We start from the raw sequence: 24,041 nt of genomic DNA on the forward strand, positions 1-24,041 counted from the left end.
AATGTGGTATGACTGATTTCCAACTACACCATTCTATGCTGTGTATCTCATGGACATATCAACTGTTCCCCACATACTGCCCCCAAAACACAGGATGGGAGTGAAGGTGGCTTGCGCTCCCTGCTGCTGATTCATGCTCTATCCAACATCTTCCACACAAAAGGGAGAACATTCTTTAAAGGCAAAGCTATGGTTTAGGCTAGTTTTATTAAAGCTTTAACAGTCTGATCAAAGAATTATTTGTCTCATCAAAATGTGAAACTAACGTTTATAGTTCAAATCCTACTAAGTCAAAGCAGGTATATACAAGCCTTCTGCTGCCTGCTTTTTCCTCTGGAGTTATGATCAGCCTTACACTGCCCCTTTGGGTCACATCAGCATAGGGGGACGTCATGGTGAGACTTCAGTGTCCCAGATCTTCACAGGGATAAACACAATGGTGGAGAGATGATGTGGGTGACAGTGAGGCAGTGTAGATGGCAATGGAGTCTCCTCTTGGCGTATACATACACACACATATATAATATATATATATAATTATATATTTATATATATATTTAAATATATATTTTATATATATATATAATATATATATTTTTTTTTTTTACAAGTTTTTACACCTTTTTCATGATTAGTCTAAAAGTCTACCTTATATCCACATTCACCAAATAAATTGCATTTCACATATATCAACTACTTTTTTTTGTTTGTTTGTTTTTTATTTTTTTAAAACCCTTGAAACCAGTCTCGTCTGCTTCCAAGTCTGCATTTATTCTAAGTACCAGTAGTAGAGTTTTTGGCTCAGTCTTCAGTACCATCTTGTACTGCAACTTTCAAGGTTTCTGTTAACATTCCATGCCTGGGCTGAAAGGGCTCCCTACCCCCCACATATAAAAGATCTCACATATGTTATTTTGCAGGCAAAAATGCTGCAGCTTGAGACACCTTACACCATACTTGCTGGTCATTAGGAATGAACTGAGGACCGATCTGAGCATTCTACTGGTATCAGAGTTTTCAAATCAGAGCTACAGACATCACGGCAATAGCAGATATCCCACCAACAGTGCTGGCAGATGAGAAAATACTTAAATTCAGAATTATGCAGATTATCAAAGGCACCTGCTGGGTTCGAGGGTGAGGTCTATGTATCTACTTCAGTAACCAGTAACACAGGAAGATACAAGTACAAATATTTCCACTGGAGCCAAGACAAGCGCAGCGTGCAAGTCTTGCACAGACAAAACTAAATGAACCATCACTACTCATTCTATAGTCACACAACATACTGCACAGTATTAAGGTTATGTATGAAGAGCCTCAAGAATTTGGCATGGCCAACTTCCAGAAGGAGATATTCATTTGTGGTATGGCAGAAACCCTGAAATATCCATGCTATTTGTCAGACTGGCACCAGACTTTGACAGAGAGGTGGAACATTGGTCTTTGCCTCCTGAAAATCAGATACCCATATCTGACTGCTGCCATATACAGAGGATTTGTGAGATTGCTAAAAGCCTGGGATCATTCCCTCAGAATGATCAAGGCTTACACAGCCTGTCACCACTGTCAGGATCCCATACTAATAATAATTTGGCCACACTTCAAGCATATCCTACAGCAGTCCACCCGAGCATGCACCTAACACTAGCCTAAGTGAACAAGGAGGCTAGCTGCTGTCCCCTTCACACACAGCTTCAGCAGAGCTTTCAGTTCCCTTACTCAGAGTCTGCAATCAAGGTAACTGTGTCACACTTAAACAGCACACCAAAAACAAGTAGGTGGTGGGTTTGTGGACCGTGAACCATATAGGCAACTAACTAAGGCTTATCCACTATCCCAGGAGCTCTCTGTGCCAAATATCCAAACGAGACATTCTAAAGGGCACTCCTTAAAAAGCCTTTTTTTCTTTTCCCAGTTTCTAGTAAGTCACAAAGAAAAATAAACATTGAAATTGTCTGAAATCTTCTAAAATCAAATCTTGAACATTTCTTAGCAAATCCAGAAAGAAATTGGAAAGGAATGGAAGTCTTTTTATCAAGCTGTATACAGCATCAGCAGTTAGGTCAAGAATCAGAAATGAAGTTCATTACTGCTGTAATGAACCGTAAACTCTACTGTATATATATTTTTTTACGTGTTTTTAAACTCTTCAGCACATATTTGATGGTCTTTAAGGTCTTTTCTAACCAGCCAATTCTACGATTCTATGATTTTATATATATATATATATATATATATATATATATATATATGGTGCCTCTACCTGGTGGGGATTTCCTATAAATTTTCTTTTTCTTTTAAAAAAAAGCTACACAAGCACTAAGCTGTAGTAACTTAAAATAAAGCAGTTATTGCTGTTTAATTTCAGTTGTGAACCAACAATTCAGCTTATTAAAAATATTAAAAGAAATTTTCTAGGTAAAATGCTGGCTTTTCCCTGTGCAAGTAGAATATTAAATTTTAATTGATTCCTTGTTTTTTCAGTTACAATTTGACAGATTTATTGTATCCAGATGCTATACACTGTTCATATTTCACTACAGATACAACAGAGCTCCCAGCTGTACTATTTAGTTGACTTCAAAGTATTCCATGATTGCTGAGGGATGGTTTATGAAATCAAAATAGTCCTTTAAAAATATCACCAGGCAGTAAATTTTAAAAGCACTGAGCTTCAGTCATGTAGGAAATCAGGTGCTAGGAGACTTGAGAATAACACTGATCTCTCCAGAGTAATGTTCTGCCATCATCATTCCCACTGGAGTCAATGGGAACTGAATGAAAATCAATAGTGGGGCATAATCCTGTGATTAAACTCCTTGGAGATGATGTATATAGTGAAAAAACACCATTTAGGATCAGTATGAGTACAATCCAGTATAAGAACTACCATCTTCTTGCTGCAAAAACACTTGCATAGTCACCGAACAGTTGAGACTGGAAGGGACTCCTGAGACCATCCATCAGCTGCCCAGAAGGTGGACAGAAGATGTCACCACTTTGTTATGAGGCCCAAAGGACAGCTACTTCATGAGCATAAAGCATATGCGTTGCTTTTATCTATAAAGACACACTGATCAAAACTGCAAATGACGGGACAAAGTAGAAAAATGACAACAGGTAACAAAGGGTTCACTTTTCTGGCTCAAAACTAAGATTATCTATGTCAAAAGCAGCAATGAATGAGTGAAGGAAAAGGCAACTGCACTACTGAGTAGAATAAAATATTTCTCTTGTTAAAGAGGGTGGAAGTCAATTCTCAGGTCCATTTATGCAAGCATTCCTTTTTCTGTTACTGCATGAGATTCTCATGGAGTTCAGATGGAAAGTTTTCCTAAACCTGGATTCCTGCAGTCCCATTGTGGAGAAGAATCGACCAACAAGAGAGCCAAATAAAAATGAAGTTGGAACACATACACCTTCCAATTAGAGTAATTCAGGTCAAAAAGAGGTCTTTGGTCCCACTTCCCGCTCAAAGAGCAGGGTCAGCTATGAGGTCAGATTGCTCAGGGCTGTCACCAGCTCAGTTTTGTAAAAATTAAATCTGCACGTGGCTCCTCTGAGGTGCACATATATCAGCACAGAGCCTGGAAAACTGCCAGAGTGTTCCTGATTTACAGTCTACCGCTCAACTGGAAAAATATGTTGAAACTGCCAGGACTAAGGTCAACAGAACACTTGAGATTCAAGATGCTTCTGAATTACTATGAAACTTCCTGGATCGTGGTTACAGAATAAGAATACAAGACAATGAATCCCAATCAATTTGTGCACAATGCTGGAACCCATATCACCGTGAGATGGATTTGAAATACCAGTTGTGTGCTTTAAAGAATTCCAGCCTGTGTCATAACAAGAAACTTTATTACAGCAACAAAGCAATTTATATAGCTTAGACTTAAAGGCAGTTTCGAGCTCCAAACAGCTGTGCAGTCTGGCCCATGGGGGCTCTTTAGCCTATTGCTCTCCTGCCCCACCAACATAAATCAGAGTAATGCCACACTTTGTCGTGTGTTTAGCCAAAGAGCATTTCGCACAAGAGGAAAATAAGGTGAAAAGTAGGAATGGAACAGAGGTGTTTTTTGCCAAGGCCAGAAGTGCTTCTGCTTCTAGACAGATCATTCTGGAAACGTAAAACAAAATGGTTGCACAACATCTGTGAATCCTACCACACACCCATAGCCTTCCAAAGAGCAATTGCAACAGCTTAGAAAAAATATTGTCAGCAGAAACAGTAACTAGTCAGGAAGCGTTCAGTCAAAATCTTCCAGAAACTTCTGAGGATTACAATAGCCCCAGCATGAAAAATCAGATAGCACCTCAGTGTGTGCAGAATCTCTAAGGGAGAAAAATAAGTGATAAAACTGTTTCAACAACAAAAATAATTTATAACAAAAAGAGCGCCCCAGAAATCACTGCATTTTTTCCAGATGATGGGTCTTCTATCTCAGTTTACCCAAGGTATTATATCACTCCTATCATTCTAACATTAAAAATTGGAACACAGGGGCGAGCAAATAGTTTGCTTAAACTTCTGTATTTGTTTGTTCTTCATTCAGTGCACCAAACGAAGGCTAGAGTTTGCAGTTCAGAATTGCCAAACCCCAGCTGACGCAGCCAGGAGACAAGGACTTCAGTTGGTGGTTGCAGGACACACGTCACAACCAGCAGTGCCAAGATCAAGGAATTCAAGCCTGGTTCATAGGAAGGTGCCTATCACCCCAACGTGCTCTGAGGACATGGAAAGGCAGAATTTGTTTTACCAGGTTCAGGTCCCTGAAGAGCCTCTGTGCTGTGCCAACATGCAGGTGCTGCTGGTCACATAGAGCTGCAGCTGACAAACAGTTCCTGTGTGGATGTTCATCGTCCCTGCTCCAAACCCTCATAAAGAAAACCATATGTCTCAGTAAACAGATAATTAAAACAGTAAGTTCCTTATTGTGCCTAATATTTTAGCAAGAGATTTCTTTCACTCTCAACAGGGCTCTGTGTTAGAACATTTCTAACAACACCTTTTGAAATTCAAGGGTTTTTGCTGCTGTTCTACACCAGAACAAAACTAAAACTATTTCAGTGCTATTTGAAATGAGCGTTTGAGCCAAGGCCTTGGCGTTTGGAAAAAGCGTCTGCAGGGTAAAATTATCTATCCGACAGGTATCGAACCTCCCCATTTAATACTAGACCAGGCTGCCCAGGGCCCCATCCAACCTGGCCTTGAACACCTCCAGAGATGGGGCATCACTGACATTTTGAACACAATCTTACCATGTAATGTCAGGACTCTGTTCATACTGATGTAATTCAGAAACATTTATTATTCATTTTACTACACATTTCTATACTTAGCTGCATTTAGAGTGATTTCTGTTCTTAAATATACTGCAACTTAGTTCTGAATTGAATTCTCATGTAAGAACTCTATCTTCCCATCTCACGTGCAGTGAGATTGCAAAAAAATGATGGCCATTATGATGGCTAAAACAAGCAATGCATTTATTGCTTCTTTCCTACAAACAGTGCTGACAGTACTATGCACAGCTTTTCGGCTCATTTGGTAACTGTAGCCCAGAATTCACCTCCAACTACAGGTACTAAGGATGTGTCTGTACTACCTGGAGGTTTTAAGGAGTAAATTCTGCTATTGTAAGGCTGCAGAATTTCTTCTAAGAAGCTGTACCTTTGTGCCCACAAGAAAACTTGCAGGTGCAAACCCAACTGCTCAGAGCTTACAACTAACGTTAATAGGGCAGTAGTTAAAAGTATATATGTCTTAGGCTAAGTAGTTCTGCTAACACTCTTTTCAACTAACTTCTCAAACCCTTGAGATATCTTAAAGAATGAGGTAATACTGGTAACTTTCATAATTACTCTCATTAGGGGTCATGCAAATAGGCAAAGGAAGGAGAACAACAGTTCATTTGATATCAAAATACCCTCCCAAAACACTTAAAACTCTTTTATTTTGTTTCACCACCCACAAACACTGAAATTTAAGAAAAAGTTTAAAAAAAAAAAAATCACTAAATATTTCTTGCAAAACATGCCATAAGCTTTTCTCTTCAGAGTCATGAAGCAGGAAGAGCACATTTTTAGCAGCACCTTGAAATTCATGACTAACAGAGGGTAAAAGTGAATGTTTTGTGAAGTCTGAGAATATGCCATGCAAATGGCCTTTTCTTTTTTCCAAGTAGTTAAGCTGTAAAAACACTTGAACTGTATAAGTTTTGGCAGTGACAGCCTATTAAGTTCCTGAATTTAATCACCAACAAGATGCTTCTCATATTTTCTTTTGTTGCACTGGTGTTTCATTATTTGCTTTTTCTAGTACAAAAATTCTCCAATTCTAATGAAAAAATTCAGAACTAAGTCTTCTAAAAGGTCTTCCTTCCTTCACCTTAAAAATATACAAAGCTCACATTAACACCAGAGCTCGAAAACTGATAATATCTAATAAAGAGAGTATAAAGCAAGATGATAAGAGAAATACATCCTGAAATAAAACAATCCAAAATTCACTTCCAAGCAAGTTCCAAATGTTTGGATTTTATCCCACACCTTTTGATTGTGTCTCACTGTTGATATACACAAGAACAAGAACAGAAACAGCATCTAGCAATAGCTGTTATCAATGAATAAAGCCTATTTCACAGAGGCTGGTGATGAATCATGTAGTTCATAAAAATGTTGTTACAAATATGGGATAAGGATTGCTTGCTTAAAAGGATTATCATAAACTACACAAAGTACTGCATTACAAATACTGCCTGAAAACAAGAGTAAGGCTCCTAAGGTTAAATTGAGGCCCTATTATTCTACTCACCAAAACATAATAAAGAAAGTCTCTTGCTCTCTAAAAAAGGAAAAATATATACCCCTGAGCAAGCTCGTGTTATAAGAATAGATACATAAATTGAATGAATTATAGATTTGGCAAGGTATCAGGAAGCCTTAAGAGGATTTCCAAGCAACAATAAATTGCTGGTTAAAAAAGAAAGCAAGTCACATACTTGTATCCCTTACACGCTTTGATAGAACAAAGATAGTAAATACTTCCATTACTGAAGCATTTGCTTCTTTTTCAGCACTTTTTTTTTTTGAACTTGGATTTCAATTCTGCCTACATTCTGTCACTTACAGATGAAGGCTCCCCTAAAACATTCCAACCTTTTCACTTGCAAAAAAAAAAAAAAAAAAAAAAAAAAGCGCTCTAAAAACAAACATTAACTTGGTAAATTCTTTCTTGAGCATACACTGAGAAAATACCCTTGACTTTAGCAACAAAAATAAACCCTGCAGCGTCCATTACCCCTACAAAAGCAGCAGCCTAGGAAGGAGTAAGCAGCTCTGCCTGCCCACCACAAGTGAGCACCTGCAAGCAGACACCACAAAGCAGTGGGCACTTGACAACTCATTGCCACAGAAGGCAGCAGTTCTTCACTCCTGCTCTATCACACATCTGGCCACATGTTTGTGAGATTACATGCAGCACTACTCTGAAGATACTCTGAAGATATGAAGGTTGGCAGGTAACACTCTGCATGCTGGTATTGACTAATAAACCGATCTGCTCTAAAACATACCTCCTGCTTGGACCCTTAAAGGTTACTGCTACACTGCCAAGGAAATCAGGAAACTGGGGTAAATGGGGTAAAAAGCTGAATGAAGGGGCAGCTGCAGCAAGAATCTATTGACAGATGGGCTGAGAGTCCTGACTTGAATATGTAGGCTAGTTTAATGCTATGGAAGGTAATTTGCATGCCTACAATACAGCTATTAAATTATTTCCCCTAAGAGCTGGTTACTTTCAGAAGAGAAGCTTGAGGATGGTAAGGAGCCATCTGTTGAAGGGACACTTTGAAAAGAAAACCTCAGGTCTAATGCAGGAAATCTGCCTAGGTCACAGCAAGCAATGATTTAACTACTGATGTAAACAAAAAAATAGTATATACAGCAACACAAAACTCCAAACACTAACATCGTTAATAGCAGTGCTTACCTCTCTTGGAAACCAGCTTTCTCTTTTTCTCTCATTTAAAGCTTCATTGCCATCACCATATTAGTGCCCAATTGCTGCTGTAGACATAGGGAAAAATGCCTGTACACACAAAACCCCTCTTTTCCTCGCACAGCAACAACAGCAGACCTTTACTTCTTGGAAAGGAAGGAGCTTTCAGCTGTTGTGCTTTCCCATGCATCAGCTGTACAGTCATATATAACACTCCCCACGGGGAAGGCAGAGCAACGAAAGCAGAAAAGGTGAAAGGCACTTCCAATGCTTTGAAGGACCCTAGAGATAAGTGGTTACAGCCACATAAGTGCAACTGCTTCAGCTGATTTATTTTTTAATGCCAGTCAGCTAAGAATGTCCTTCAATGGACTGCGTGAATCTGACCTACCACACTGCTACTTAAAAGAGCAAATTCCTTCCCAGTACCCCTAAGTGAGTATTACTGCTGTTTCCCTTGTATTAGTGCAAGCACTGTTGTGGCTAAATCATAAGCTTCTCAGAAAGCTGATTTGTCTGGAACTAGACCAGCAAAAGCCATAAAAGTGATTCATTTTCAATCAGAATGGTTTTTTGCTCTAGCAGACTGCGTGCTCCATTGGCAGCAGTCCAAAGGATGGGGCAAAACATACTGCAGAGGGTGGAGGGGAAAGCAGGATCCCTCCTTTCAGTAGAAGCCCATCTTAAAAACAACACAGCCAGAGACATGGTATTAGTTAAGCTATCTGAACGGAAATTCTATCCATGGGTGGTACATCTTTTATCTATCTTCCATTAAGAGGTACTGAAAAATGCCAACATCAACAAGAATTGCACAAACTGGGTTCCATAACGTGCCCTTGGCAGTGGCGGAGTGCTGAAGATCTTCTTTTAGCACGTACATTTCCTTGAAGTGAAAAGTAATACTGTTCTTTTCATTCTAAAGATGAAACTTGGGATAAGTGGCGCACACTCAAAACCAAGAGCCTGCTTTGGAGATCAAAATAGTAGCTCAGCTCAGCAGTCAGCACTCCAAACGTGAAAGCAAGGGCTGGGTGTGCTACTGAATGAATCAGATGTGGAGTGTGAATTAATCAGTGTAAAAACCTCAGCACGTAAAGCAGAGAAACTAAAGGATCTGCAGTTTGAACTGTTAATTTCATTGTCTTCCCAACACGCTTCCATGCCAGTCTTTAATGTCACTTTCAGGCTTTACAATTGCTGAGGGCTCTTCAGGGAAATTAAGCATATCTGAGCTTCTTTAACTTCACAGAACGTGAAAAGAAAGGCTTTTAAATTTCTTTAATAACCAAAAAAGTACAATTCGATTTATTCAATGTTTCTTCTGTAGTCACATCTTTATGGTCACCCACAAGTGTTACCACAATGATTTATCATGCAGAAGTGGTTATGCTAATTTGTATCTATTTCTACCATAAGAGGGTGGGGGTGAGGGAACTTATGCCTTTCAACAAGAAACTTTAATGTGGAAAAATAAAATTTATCTTAAAATGTCATTTCTATGACATTTTTGCCTTTTTTGGAAAGCATGGCTTGTTTAAAGACACGAGCACTTAGGAGCCCACAGTTCCCCAAGGAAATTGAAATGCGAGTCTGATTACTCAAAGTTGCAAAAAGCACAAAAACCTCAGCATTAAAAATCAAACCTTCTGTTTAATTATCATTGACTAAAAAATTTTAGGATCTTTATTCCTCAAACATTTTCCCTTTCTAAAAAACATCCTACCAACCAGACTTTCCATGACATAAAGCTTATCTTCCATTACTAGGTTTGCAAAAGCCATAATGAAGTTTTCTCATAGCTGAGGTGGACTCTCAGTTTTTGCTAATAAAAGTATTTTATCAAATCCCACAAAGACTGTGATTACAACAACTCCATGTGCTTCATAATAATTGAACACAATTTTGGGAGGCATTCAACTGTGCATAATGACTTAATTAAATCTTTCCAACACTCGACATAATAGATATTCATAACGTTGAATTTTGATCCCAGAATTTCCTAGATTTCACCTCTGTGTTTTGAATAGAAGTTGAGTCACATGCTCAGTATTAGATACAAGAAAACAGGAAGAGTTACTTGTATAAACTTGCATGACTATATCTAAAATGAGACAAAACTATGTCTAAATTGATAGAAAAGTCATACACAGACACTACTGAGCTCAACAACATTCATGTCATATAAGACTGATGCAATGCAACTACTCATAGACACAAACTGGTATCTTTAAGGAAATGCATGCATTTGAAACTATTGGATATCTGCACCTCTGTTTTCTCTCACTGTGTAACTATCAAAGGCTTTTACTTACAGCTGGAAGCAACACCAAGACAACCCCCTCAGCACTCAATTGTGCCAAGGAACTGACAGGTAGCAACATTCCTCTGCTCTACATATTCATCCCAGATGATGAAACTCTATTGGCATTCTGTTCTTTAGAATGAAGGGTTACAGTTTTCTTCCTTCTCCCATCTGTATCCACATGGATTTTCTCCTTATTTTTCCTCACTCATTCTAATCCAAGAGAGTAACAGCTCACAAATACAAGCCTCACTATACACCACACTGGAGGCATCATGCCACTGTCACTTTCTCCAGATTAGGTGGGGGGGGAAAACTTTGGAAACCTACATGTTGCCAAAATTGAATGTTTTTGTGATACTGTTACTTTTTGTCTTTTGTGATACAATACCGTGTGTGGTACACAAAATGGAAAAGACAGAAGCAGACTGATCTTGCCCTATTGAGAATGAAATAGCAAAATATTAATGCCTATAAATCCATAGCTGCATTATGCAGATTAAAAAATAGTTTTAAAGTCCTAATACAATGATTGAGCAGACATTAACATTGCATCACTTAGCTAAAAAAAAAGTGTAAATGATTCCTGTCACCTGAAATATTTAATGGACCACTTGTCTCTCCTGAAATAACCACTTTCTACTGTTCTCTGCTGTATTACTCTGCTAATGCTATCTTCCATGGGATTTCTGCATGTACAGAAACAAGTAATCACATGTTACTGTGGTCACTCTTGTTAAAAAAAAAAAACAAAAACATGTGCATAATAGGTACATAATATAATAGATATAATATACACAATATTAAAAATGCATAATATGATAGATAATAGGTACAGCAGTACCTATTATAATCAAATAATACTCAAGAAGAAATAAAGGTTAAAAATGGCAGGAAAAGTGAAACTATACTTATCAAATAGGATCTCCTTCAAAAAAGCATCAGTAATTCTACATAAAGCTGAGAACATGGAAAATCACATTATCCTCCATACGCAAGTACGTGTAAGTATAGATCCATGTTTCTGTTTTTCTAATTTATGTATTCCATATTTTTAAAGCCAGTTGCCTTTCACAGTTTCTTTGGGCTTCTCTCATCTACTACAAAGGTGAATAAGAAGGATTAAGATTCCTTCTATTCATCATTTTTAGAATGGTAAAAGCAAGGCAAATATCAAGCCAAGACTAAGTTATCCACCTTAACGTATACTCACTAGATAATGCTGTAGGGTTTATAGAAAGCCCTCTGTCCATTTCTGTACGTGCATTAGTTTAACCTGTGACATTTGAAAGATCAGCCTCTATCAATATGCAGTGGCTCCTTTGTGAAAAATACAACTTGATGTCAGAACAAGCTTTCCCTTGCTGTGACACATTCTGTCTTTTCTAAACAAATGCATAATGCATTTAATCAAGTAACCCTAGATCACACAGTTAATCACTGTGGAATATGATTTATCAGAACCCATTTGCAGTTTCATTTGCAAAAGTAATTAATTAGCTTGTGGAATTATATGAAGAAAAAAAAATGTTATTATTGGTCAGAAGTAAAGCTAGACCTGCTCTCACTCATCTTTGGGTATACAAGATTCTCAAAAGTTTCCTCCAATCATATTCACGCGTAACACAAAATTTTCTGAAGTGAAAAATGTAGGTTCAAATCAGGCAAAATATCAGATCAGAAGAATTTATTTAGGTTTACAATTAATTGATCTGAATTTTTGCTGTATTCCAGAGGTATGTGCTAGAAAATAAATGGCTACATAAAATGCACATGGCAAACAAAGATTTAGAAAAGAAAATGGTCCAGTACATTTTGATTGCATGAGTAGATAGGGAGTATTTCCTACAACTGACAAAGGAGTATTTATCCAGGACTTGAGACATAAGGCAAGCAATATAAAATAAGGCATGTTACAGAAACTTAAGATTTAGTTCATCAGTGTTTTAAAACAAATATTCTGTAAACTTAAGATCCTGTAAAAGACTTTTTTAGGGTTAATATTTCACATGGAGGGGGAAAAACACCCCATAAGTGACACTGACAATAAGCAAATAAAGTACACACCTGCTTGATCACAGATAGACAGTGAGAATATCTGTATTTGCAGCAGCCTTTGAAATGCAGTCCTGGACAATTTGTTTTAGAAATATTTCATCAATTAGATTAAACAAAATCCTTTAGCAAATTCTGTGAATCAGCTAGAAGGCAGGCACTGGAATGAGGCTCATCATCTGTTTACCAGATCCCTTATGTACACTGGCCAGCACATTTCTCTCATTTAAACAGAGCCCAATCTCAAGAAGTTGCTGTTTACTCCGAGCAGTAAAATATCCCTGAGTGTCCAGCCAACTAAATCCTAACCCACATAAACTTTCTTGGTACTACAAGGGGCAACACAGGTTCCTGTAACTGCTCAAAGACAAATGTCATTAGCTTATTATTTCTCTTGCCACACACTGAGGCCAAGATAGCTAACAGTCATACTAAGTTCTACCACAAGATCTCTTATTGAGGCAACCTCTCCACCATTCTGCATGTTTTACACATCAGTGGGAGGGAATGCAAACAAAATATGCTTCAGAATAACAGTAAATATATAAAAAATGCTGAGTTATGAGTTTTCTTCTTGTAAGGGTAAACTCAGAAGTGCATGGAACAACTAATAAATATATTTTAAACAGCTGCAGAAAGCTAGAACTACATAGGTCTCTCCAAAAGTAATGCCTCCCTTTTATTTCCATGGAAACTACAACAGGTATGAGTACAATAACACTATTGGACAGATCAAATTGTCAGCTGCAAAACACTGTTTTTCACTGTAATCACCACAATGTATTTGTCTTTGCTTTCTCTACTGGGAAGAGCAGTTAGGCCATATGAACTGCTAGTGATGGAATTATCAGTCTTTCAGATAAGTAAACATTTTTCCTATGAAATTATGCTTTTAGAAGATTTTCATAGCTGCTTAACCTCAGCCCCTTGCTACTTGTGAGCCTTGATTTCTATGAGAGGTTCTTCCTCTCACTCACATGCAGAAAGCTTTACCTCTAGCTCCTGAGAATGTTCCAAGATCTACCAACCTCTCTCTGAAGCTGAACTTCAGAACTTGCTGAAATAGGAAAAGAACAGTCTTCCACCAGTCCCTGAATATACCATATATCAGTACCAGTCAACTGGCAGCTGCAGAACGGCTAGAATTCAGAACACTACTTTCACCATATGCAAAATCCTGCCACCAAAACCTTTGTAAAGCAGTTCTGTTTAGGCTCGCTATACTACACACATAACAGGAAAAGCAATCTGAACAATACAGTCCTGGAACTTCTACAGCCAAATCCCCAAATGCAGCTGGTAAATGGAGGCTGAGGTTGGACAGGGAACTGACAAACAGAAACTGGGGTTCACCAGCCTCTGTGAGGCAAGCTAGCACATATTCTGCAATTGGCAAAGGTTGGTAAGCAGTAATTAGTCACAAAATATTGTTGACATGCAACAGTTTATTAGGCTTCAAGAAGCCTGCCAACCTGGGACTAAATTCTCAGTATCACTGTACCAGCTGAAGAATTTTAAAACCATAGTTTCTGGATGATTATGGCTGTTCTTGAGACAGGATGCCATGCCTTCTCAGGTCTGCTGTCCAAGTGCTCGTATGATGGTACCCCCCCCAGCTCAGTTTAGTATGATAGAAAAGTTGCTTCAAGGAAGAACTACTACTGAATCAGTGTTAACGGCTCAGAAATTATTTCAGGAAAAGAGGAAGGCTGATAACCTCTGTAAGGGAAGGTGAACCAAGAACAGGACATGCATCTAGTCCTGAGTTTGGGTTTTGGTTCTTGCTTTTTTTCTTTTTCTTTTTTTTCCTTGCCTTTTTCTGTACATAAAAATAAGTTTTACTTCAGCATTAATCTTCAGAGTACCATATTATATGGCCAGTATTAAAATGGGAATAAAGATACCCTTGCAATTCAGAAGCCTGTTGTGAAAAATCAGCTGGTTGATATTTACAACCTTGTTATACATCCATGCTGAGCACCGTAAGGGTTTATAGAGTTAACAACTTGTGCTCATTCTGTGATAAGAACAGAGCAGGAAACAAAGCTATTCTTCAAACCATGACAAAAGAAACACAAAGAACAGCTTTGCGCTGAACGTACATACTGCTAACTCATCTATTTCAATATGGAAGAACACACACACACACACAAGGAACCATAACAGCTTCCAATTGAAAAAAAAAAAAGCATAAGCAGCTGTGATTTCTTACTATTTTAAATACTTCCTATTAATCTTAGCAAAGCTATTCCAGTCAGGTTCTCCGTGATTAAGAAGGCACGTTGGTAATAATCTGGACTAAACTGCAACCATAGTTCATAGTGACATATGTTATATACACTGAGGTAAGATGTTTGGGTTAGTATTTTCTGAATATTCTTTTAAGTTTGCAGAGCATTCTAAGAGCAGAGTGAGTAACAGATGGATGCAGAGAGTGTGTCCTGACAAATTACATACATTTCTGTTCCTATTTAAATTGTAAAAACCATGCTGGTACAAGTTACCCTGTGAATAACCTGCAGAACACACTTACATAATCTGCTAATGTGAAGCATTGAAGAGATGGTCACTGCTAGTTAGGAGCCTGGCAGAATGGTTTGAATGCAAGTAAAAAGCAGTTAATGCTAAATACTGAGTTTCTAAACAGATTTTTTTAATGGACTTTGTTTTTATCATCATACAGTCAACAAATGTACAGTTGGAAAAGTACTGTAGTTAGGACAGTATTTTACAGGTGTTATAGATGGAAAGATTATCATGGTGGAGAAGAGACAATCAAATAAATGCTTCCCCATATCCAAGGATCTAGGCTCACAGTGGAAAACTCCAAAAAGGAGGGATCCCAGAAAAAGAACCTTCCCCAGTGGCAGTCAGCCCTTAAATGGGGGGGGGGGGGTCTAAGAGTGGTGCAGCCAGGCTCCTCCTCTTCCAGTCACACAGCTGAATTGCCTTCACCTGTGGTTCCAGGGCTGACCCAGTCCTTGCTCACGTGATCAATCAGTGGTCCAGGCCATGACTCAACAATTCCCATACAATCATATAAACCAAGAAACTAACATAAAATGCAATCAGGAGATCAAATGTCTTCAGTACTAAAGCCCTTGCAAATTGCTACATGAAATATGAATCTGTCACTCAGAACTGATTCTCCATTTTAGTATTTTATCAGAACAGTTTTTCCCCACTGTTCTCTATTAATATAAATTTTGAAAACATCACATGTATCCAGGGCAGTGCATACAAGGCCAGGCAGCTGAAACTAATGTGTGCTTCTAACTCTGATTCAGACTTTCACTCACTTTGGGTGAGTCCAGACCAAAACTGGGAACACTTCCTGTCTTCTGGATGTAAGTACACACCATGACAGCTCAATAGGAGGTGGCTGGGTGGGCACCACCACCTGCACATCCTCTCTCCTCACTCAGGAAGCATCTTGTGACAGAAACCCACTCATAGAGGTTAGTAAGGAACATCATTCAGTGTAGGTACAACCTTAAGCAACCTGTTGTAGAAGACAAGTACCTTGCTAAGTTCTAAATCCTATTTACCTAGTGAGAAATAAGTGAAATCAGCTGGCTAAAATTCAATTATCACCATAGCCATGAACTCTAAGGTGCCACAATGCTATGCATTGTCTGTTGCTAGTTGACAGTGGATGCACAGCTAGATAGTTAAAATATGGCTTAAAAGAAAACCTATCACTACATCACCCATATTTTACATGCCTATTGATATGGAGTGGGAAGTTACATGCAAGATATATGCTTTCACAGCCAAAAATGGAATACTTTCTGCCCATCTCAAAAACATCATATTTCCACACTGCTGGCACAAGTAGAATGCCCCAAACACAAACCCTTCCTGCTGCACTCACAGGAGCTGGGGCCCTTCTTCCTTTGGAAGAGAAGGGCTATAAATTGTCTTGTTATGTAAGGATAAGATTGTGCATAAGATCATACATCTTCCCCAGTGTTCAAAAACTAATAATATTGAGATTAAAAGTTTATGAATTGAGAAATTTCTGAAGTTATTTGTAAATAAATGTCCTACAGTACCATGATTTTTTTTCACATCTAAGAGGCAGAGGAGATTTTACACTAAGTTTCTCATCAGTAGAAGTCTTTTCATTATCTTTGTAAAGCTATTTCTCCCCATGCAGAAAACTGTGAGATGGGCTCCCTCTTGCGTTCATCTCAGATATCAACTTGGAATTAAAAAAAGATGGCACAGATCAGTTAAATATCCCAACATCTGAGCCAGTGTCTCCCTCAAAAAGTTCAGACAGCGCAATTGAGAAAATTTTATATTACTAGTTAAACGAGTTTATGCATTTGTACAGATCAATTCTAAATGCAAAGCAAAGTGTTCTTCCATGTATCTACCAGATGATCCAAATAAACGAGATATTTCCAAATCCTGAAGCTAAGTGTAGAACTGGAATCCTCCATCTGTATAAAATGTCATTTAACTTCAAATAAGGATGTTTGTATAAAAGCATCCCTTTCCTCTTGAGCATGGTTAAAGGGTTTTTTATTGTTGGTTTTTTTTTTTAAAGTAATTGCAGTTCACCTTACAGTAACCTTGAGTTTGATTTTATTTCATTCATGTCAGTGGATACTTATCAATCAATATGAACATAAGAACATGCCTTTACATTATTAGCTCAACAGTAATTAAAGCTTAGAAGGCAAGTTTTTGAAAAACAGTCAAAGGAGTGAATCACTACCAAAGTACACTTCTTCAGGGAGAACTTCTTTTTCTATCTCCATATTTTATTTAGAAGGCTTTCAGTCAATGTGCCTCACAAAACCTCTGTGCACTGCATCCCACAGTACACCATCAGGTTGCACAGTAACACTTAGTCTGTGGTTAATTTTATGACAATGTCCTGCAAACAGTATGTTCAAACATGAATAAATTAGCTGCTCCAGAGCATTGGACTGTAGGCGCCCTCAGGAAGGCAGCTGCCTCAGCAGCCAGCTCCTGCCTGCCAGCCAACTCAGCTGCTCCGTGCTCTGCCTGCAGCAAGTCGGGCAGCACCATAGGCCTGGGGCTGAGCAGAAGCAAAGCATTTTGTTCTCCTAACCCAGAAACAAGGCAGCACACCTTGAGGAGCTCTGACATCAAATTAGCAGAGCAGAGGCAAAGCTGAGAGGTGCAAGTGCTTCAGACAAGCGCCTGTGCTCAGGCACCCCAACACACCAGCAGAAGCCCAGGCCACAGTGTCATAAAATGAACAGCAACATTAAAGATGTTTGCTCTAACAGCAACGACAAAGCTCTCAGTAAATACTGCATGTTTGGACAAGTACCAGCCAGCTAAAAATTGCTTCCATGTTTACAATAAACATCAAAGGCAGTCAGGGTGGAAGCATCTTGATTTGCAATCTATATATGAATGCGTGTTTACATGACAAAAATGAATCACAGGGACTTCAGCTTTAACCATATTTCAAGACATTCTTGGATCACATTAATACATCATGGCATTTCTACAACTGTTACGTTTATTACCTTGATTTCACAGACTTAAATCCTGCAAATGCACACAGAAACAGCTTTTTTTTTTTTAGATGTACAGCACTTCAGTGCTGCCATTGTTTTTAACATGCACAGAAATGCAGAGCACCTGCAGAATGTGACCACGTGCACTAAGCAGTTTCCTCCTACTTTGAAAGCAGCCCTATTAATATCGTGATCGTTCGCTTACCAGAAGTCATGATTATTACTGTTCACCTCAAACACCAACAGAGTTACAGTCAAACATGAGCACTCTTGCTTCAGTCAAGCTCCAAATAGCAGAGAAGCATTGAGCTGAGGCTCCCAAAGCAGAGATGAGGACACAGTGAGTTCAATAGACCTATATCAGTTCACAGCATAGGGCCAGGAGAGCTCTTCCACAGAATCACAGAATTGTAGGGGTTGGAAGGGACCCCTAAAGATCATCAAGACCAACCCCTCTTTCTCTACAATCCTGCCCAGCATTCAAACTGGACCACCGAAACACCAGTAATGAGACTTCAGCACACGTATTTTTTTTGCAAGTGTCTGAAGTGGAAACTTGCTGAACTGATACTGATAAAAGCTTGTGTTTATTAGAAATCTTCATATTATTACAATTTCATTACAGAAATTAGAAGTATACAATGATTCAGTGCACGAATTAAAATTCATGATCCATAAATAAATGCTTAACAGGAGTACAGGGAACAATTTTAAAGGAATATAGATAAAAATAGTACCATTACCATCCGTTCCAAACTAATGAGCCAAATTTAGATGGCTATTGTTCTTCAGGCTCATTAATGATAACTGAACATGAATCACAAGAAACATAAAATACATTGATTTTTACCCAGTCTTTTTAAAGATTTTCTTTTCATCAAAACTATACGTACAAACTAAGGAGATGGGCAATGCAAAGAAATCAGCATTGAATTCTCTACTAACTCAGTAAAGGTTTGAACTGCAGCAGTTTACAGTCAGAATTATAAACAAAGATGAATGTCATCAGTAAAAATGAATGCTTTCTCTTATAAAGTTACCTTCAGAAATCAAATGAAGGGTGATATGTAATACAAATAAAACTTATTGCATGTTGAGACAACTACCATAAAGGTAACAGGCCTTGTCAATATGGCACATACCCGTATGCAATTTGATATTCCAGTGCTAGAATACATCCATAGTGGATAAACATTTATCTGCTTGCAAAAAGGAAGGGGCAGCATTAACACTGCCAATAACAGCACACTAATGCCTGCTCCATCTCTCAATGGTAAATCACTGAATACACAAAAGGAATGATCTTAGTATCCCTGAGGGAGGATGATTTTAAACCTCAGTGACATCAGAAAGTTGTGTTTTTAGTCTGCATAACAGCTGCCGGATAGATTGCTCCAAGAGTGCATGAGAACACATAGAGGTTGGTCCAAAACATATGGCTTCCACTGCACTGAGTGATGGCTCAGGTTGGAAGTGCAACAGCCATGAAGGAACACCAAGGCACGAGGACCAGCGGAGTACAGCTGTGACAGAGCTGCATGTCAGTGAGGAGTTACCCTTCATATAGCACCATATATCCCCAGTCACAAAACCCTTGCATTGAAGAACATTTACAAGGATAATGACTGCAACACCAAAGGAACCATTTTTGTAAATAACTACAGTAAAGGAGCACAACTTAAGCTATTCATATGAAAAGTATTAATCTTCAAATAACCAACCCAATACCTCCACTACCTTTGACAATCATGACTGTATATCCTCTAGCCTGAAAACCTCCAGCTCTGCTTACTCCAAATCCACATGCCTGATCACTGACTCTTCTTTATTTCTAGCTTTTCTCTCTGCTTCTTCTAAGCAGGATTTCTAGTCAAAGCTACAGGCTAGCTAAGTTTGGTCTACAGGGAGTAACCACACTGCCCAAAGGGCACAACCTGATTATAAACAAGCCCGTGAATGTAGAGTTGGACATCAGGGCTTCAGTAGGAGCAAGTCATACAGCCCAGCATACCCTTAGAGGCCAGCAGAGCCTGAACTGAAAAATGAGAAAGCTGGGGAGCAGAGGGAGGAAGGCAAACATAGGCCTGCCTCATTTCATTTTTATCAGCGCTATGAAGTCCCCTCGTTTGACTGGCTGTTCATGGGACCATAGCAGTGTGCAGAGACCAGAATCTTAGGAAAACAAAACATTGCTACTCTGTACTATGTTTTATTAGTGTGTTTTCTCATGTTTTGTTTCCAAAACATGCCAGACAGCTAAGAATCATTGAGAAATAGTGCCATTTTGCATACTGCACAAACCATGTCAGTAGAATTTAAACAGGATGCTAAGAATGTGGAACTCCCAAAATGAAAACTTAAGGCCTTAGTACAGGTAGAGGAAATGAAAGTTAGTGAATTAGATCTGGCCCATTTTTAATCTTTAAGCAGACTACAAAGTAACCTCTGAACACACCTGTAGAAAACCCTGTAGAACACTAACTCAAAACCAAAATTGTACCCTACTAAAACAACATTTCATGCTTTTATACAACATCCACATATCTATGTAACCACATATTAAAACACCTCTAAGTATGTTTGAGGCAGTCTGAAAACAAAATACAGCCATACAAGGAAAAAACACTGTAAACTGAACTAATCTGAAATTCAAAAGATCAACCAGTGGCAGACCAAGTCAGATGGAAAGTACAGCCTTGTGTTCAAGAACCATGAAGAAACCCTTAATCTGAAACATACATTACAGGAAGCCTCTGCCCCCACAGATGTACCTCATTTTTATCTCCTCATCTTTTCTGAACTGCCAGAAGCTGTCTCCCTGACAAGCACCTTGCAAACACCTTTTCAGTTGCACCAGAGAAGCTTCAAATAAAGTAAAAAGTTCCAACAAAATGAAGACCTGCCTTTTTGTAACACCAAATGCCACTCATCTCACATTTTCAAAAATCTGGTAATAAGGCTATGGAGCCCCTGCTGAGCTCCTCTGGATTCTAGGGTTATTTTGGATTCAGCAGAGGGTTCATTTGGATAAGGGTCCCCCAGGAATCCTACCACCAGGAATGACTGAAGAAAAGTATCTGTGCTGCTCACACTCCTCCCGCCAGCTCTATGAAACACGAGTTGCTGCCTCTCACTCCTTAGCAACCTGATGCAGGAACTATTTTACATGAATAGCTGTATCCTATGGCACTTTCAGCCAGTGAGAACCAGTGAAATAGTTCACAGGAAATGGCCCAGCCAATGAATAGAAAAAAAACAATAAAGGCCAGATCCTAAATCACCTGCCACCCATCATACAGAAACCTTCCAAGTCCCACAGCCTTCTGTAGCTTTCAACTTCTTATAACTGCTAATAAGAAGTAAAGAACACAAATGCCAAAGGTGAAAATTCCAAATGCAGTGTAATTAGCAGATTTTCTGCACAAAACCCTCTTTGCTAACAATTAGTGCATATTTCACTGCAGAAAGAAAAAGTCCTAAGGAAAGCTGAATGCTAATTTTAAAGCAATCAAAAATGCATAGATGTTTTAAATTACAAGAAATAGCTCTGTAACATCTTGACTATCTAAACAGAAACAGATGGTTTACATGGCTTCACTACTTAATTAAACATTTTATATACTCCACAAAATCACATCTGATGGCGCTCTTTCCGACTGGCTTTCTCAATTTAAAATTAAAAAGTAATTTTAAGTATGCATCACATTAAGCTGAAAATTAATAAAAACGTTCGTATTTGATACCAACCTACCAATTTAGTTCTCTAAATACCTGTGAAAAATGCAATCAGTGGTCCATCTCCTTATTTCTTCCTTGTGATAATGTTAGCATTTTTTTCTTCGTACTTCTAGTAGATTCCTTTATTTTAAATAGTCCTAATTCAAAAGCAAATATCTTAGATGTTCCCCTCCCATCACCTTTAAAATATAAAAACAGCGCAACAGGAAAAAATAAGATCGAACGGATTTTATGAAGAACTTAAAACCATCTCCAAACAAGATAAAGGTATGAATGTTGCTATCCTAGTAAGATACAACTACCTGTGTGTGGGTAGGAAAGATCTGAGAGAGATGACAATGAAGAAATTTTGAAGAAACTATTGAAAAATAGTTTGAAAATATTGAAAATATTACGAGTGAAAAACAACAGGGAAAAGGTGTGCTGACACAGGACTAAAGTCAGTTTACCTGCTTCTACAGAGCCACAGTCACCTCACTGGAAGGAAGAGAGGAATGCAACAGAAAGACTGGGTATAACAGTCAAGGTTTTAATTACATAAATCATCATTCAGTTCAAACTTTCTGTTGTAAGTCAAGTGAAGGAGAAGCTTTCACAACTATTATTTATAGTTAACAGTATAACTTTCTAAAGCTGATGCAAAACTGATGTAGTAAAAAGTAGAAACAGATAAATATCAAAATTATTCAGCCAGGTGCTCGTTCAAGTGTGTGATTGCTAATGACACACTAAGATTAGAATGAACTTTGCTCTGTTCTTATTGATATTTCAAACGGGATAAATTGGCACAAGAAGGTAGTATCATCAACTGCATTCACAGACGGCCTTGCTCAACTAGGCTGCAGTACAATCTTTACACCAGATGAAGTACAGAACAGAGGAATGAAGTTGGCTTGCGAGTCACAAAGCCGGAAGAGTTGCAGATCGTTATGACCTTCTACCAGAAGCTCTGTCGTTAGCACATACTTAAACCTACAACAGCCTTTCTGCTTTTTTTCAGGCATTTGTTAAGCACCAAACTCTATGAAACTTTGGAGAACATTTCTGTTCCCCTTAGCCCACCGAAAACCTACATTGAGCAGCAACAGAGCAAACCATTAAGAAGCATTCCTTAACTAATGATAAGCAACTACATCATAGCTCAGTCCGTCACATACTACTAGTACAATGAAGAAAGATACAGAAGAAATAATCCAGTTTTGCCATTTAGTTGCACGTATTTGGATAAAAATGCAATTACCAAAAAAAGTGAGGCTTTTTAAAACAATTATTTACTAATTCAAAATATCAACTGTAGAACACTGAAGCAACGTGATAAAAGTGGGATAGCTAGCTGCTAAAGCAATCCAGACCTCCATAGTTTTGTAGCAGTCTACTCCCTATATTCACTAACACTCTGTATAATCAATGAATATAAAGATGTTATTATTACGAAAAAAAAAACCAAGAGAGTTTGACAAAGCAGATTATAATAACAAAAAGAGATTAGATAGAATGCTTACCCATGTCCTGAGCTTGCTGCAAAACTCCAAAAGACGGATCTCCAGAAGAGATCCTTCCCCCCGGTAATCAGCCCTTAAATGGGTCTAGGAGAGATGGAGCCAGGCTCCGCCCCTTCTGGCAGCACAGGAGAATTGCCTTCACCTGCGCTCCCGTGGCTGACACAGTGCTCGCCTCAGGTGATCAGAGGTTCAGGCCATGATTCAGCAGTTTCCATACACACTCAAATTCAGCATTCAAAACCACCAAGACAACAGCAGAATGACTGACTCATTGGACTCCCTACCACTAAAAATTAAAGTAAATAATTTAAAGAATATTTTCAGGTGTGCTTTTTTTTTTTTAACCCACTGTACCTTCATTACTTTAATATAAGCTAAGGTCATTATTAAACTTTAATCATGACTGCTTGTTCTTGTATTCCTCAAGCTAAAACGAAAGCTTTTACCCTTTGCCATGATAACATTGCTTTCTATCTGCATATTGATTCATAGCAATAACTGATTTTGCTTACCTAGCAGTTGCTTATAATCCTCAAGTGAAACTTGAGCTGAAATAAAGGAAGAAACACATGACAGTTACTTACGTATACTAACTTAGTATTAACATGTTTATGTTTCACTAAGAATTCTTCACTTAATACCCCCCAGGGACCTTATGCATCATCCTGTGCTAAGGGAGCTTTAGCAGCCCAACGTCCCCACCCAGCCGAGAGATTCCATGGCGGTGAATACCCGAAACACGAAAACAGAAAAGAAGTTGCATTTAAGTGTGTAACTGTGTAACTTCAAGTATCGTTTAAATTCTGATAGCTGAAAAACAAAAGCAAGGGAGTGCTGCTCTTCAACCTTCCTAACAAATCATTTAGGGAGGAAATATAAACGTCTCAGGTTTTTTTTTTTTTTTTTTTTTTTTTTTTTTTTTTTTTTTT

At 38.3% G+C, this 24,041-nt stretch overlaps 1 protein-coding gene across 9 annotated transcripts in view; it reads right to left on the reverse strand.

Annotated features, from left to right (window-relative positions):
* PDE1A (phosphodiesterase 1A) overlaps positions 1–23,650 on the reverse strand; it is a 200,853-nt gene extending 177,203 nt beyond the window's left edge. For 6 of the 9 annotated variants that reach the window (XR_006179598.1, XM_042874547.1, XM_042874549.1 and 3 more), the window contains exon 1: positions 23,113–23,158. Coding sequence is in view for 5 of the 9 variants with exons in the window: in XM_042874547.1 (XP_042730481.1) it covers positions 23,113–23,116 (4 nt within the window). In the remaining 4 variants the exon portion in view is untranslated. Of the gene's footprint in view, positions 1–23,112; positions 23,196–23,624 lie in introns of those variants that run through there. The other 3 variants (XM_042874543.1, XM_042874544.1, XM_042874542.1) reach the window with 3 other exon arrangements.
* Positions 23,651–24,041: the final 391 nt, after the last annotated feature.

The sequence above is a fragment of the Lagopus leucura genome, unplaced genomic scaffold, assembly GCF_019238085.1.
Source record: "Lagopus leucura isolate 7727_CA_CO unplaced genomic scaffold, USGS_WTPT01 Super-Scaffold_100012, whole genome shotgun sequence".
Classification (NCBI taxonomy): domain Eukaryota; kingdom Metazoa; phylum Chordata; class Aves; order Galliformes; family Phasianidae; genus Lagopus; species Lagopus leucura.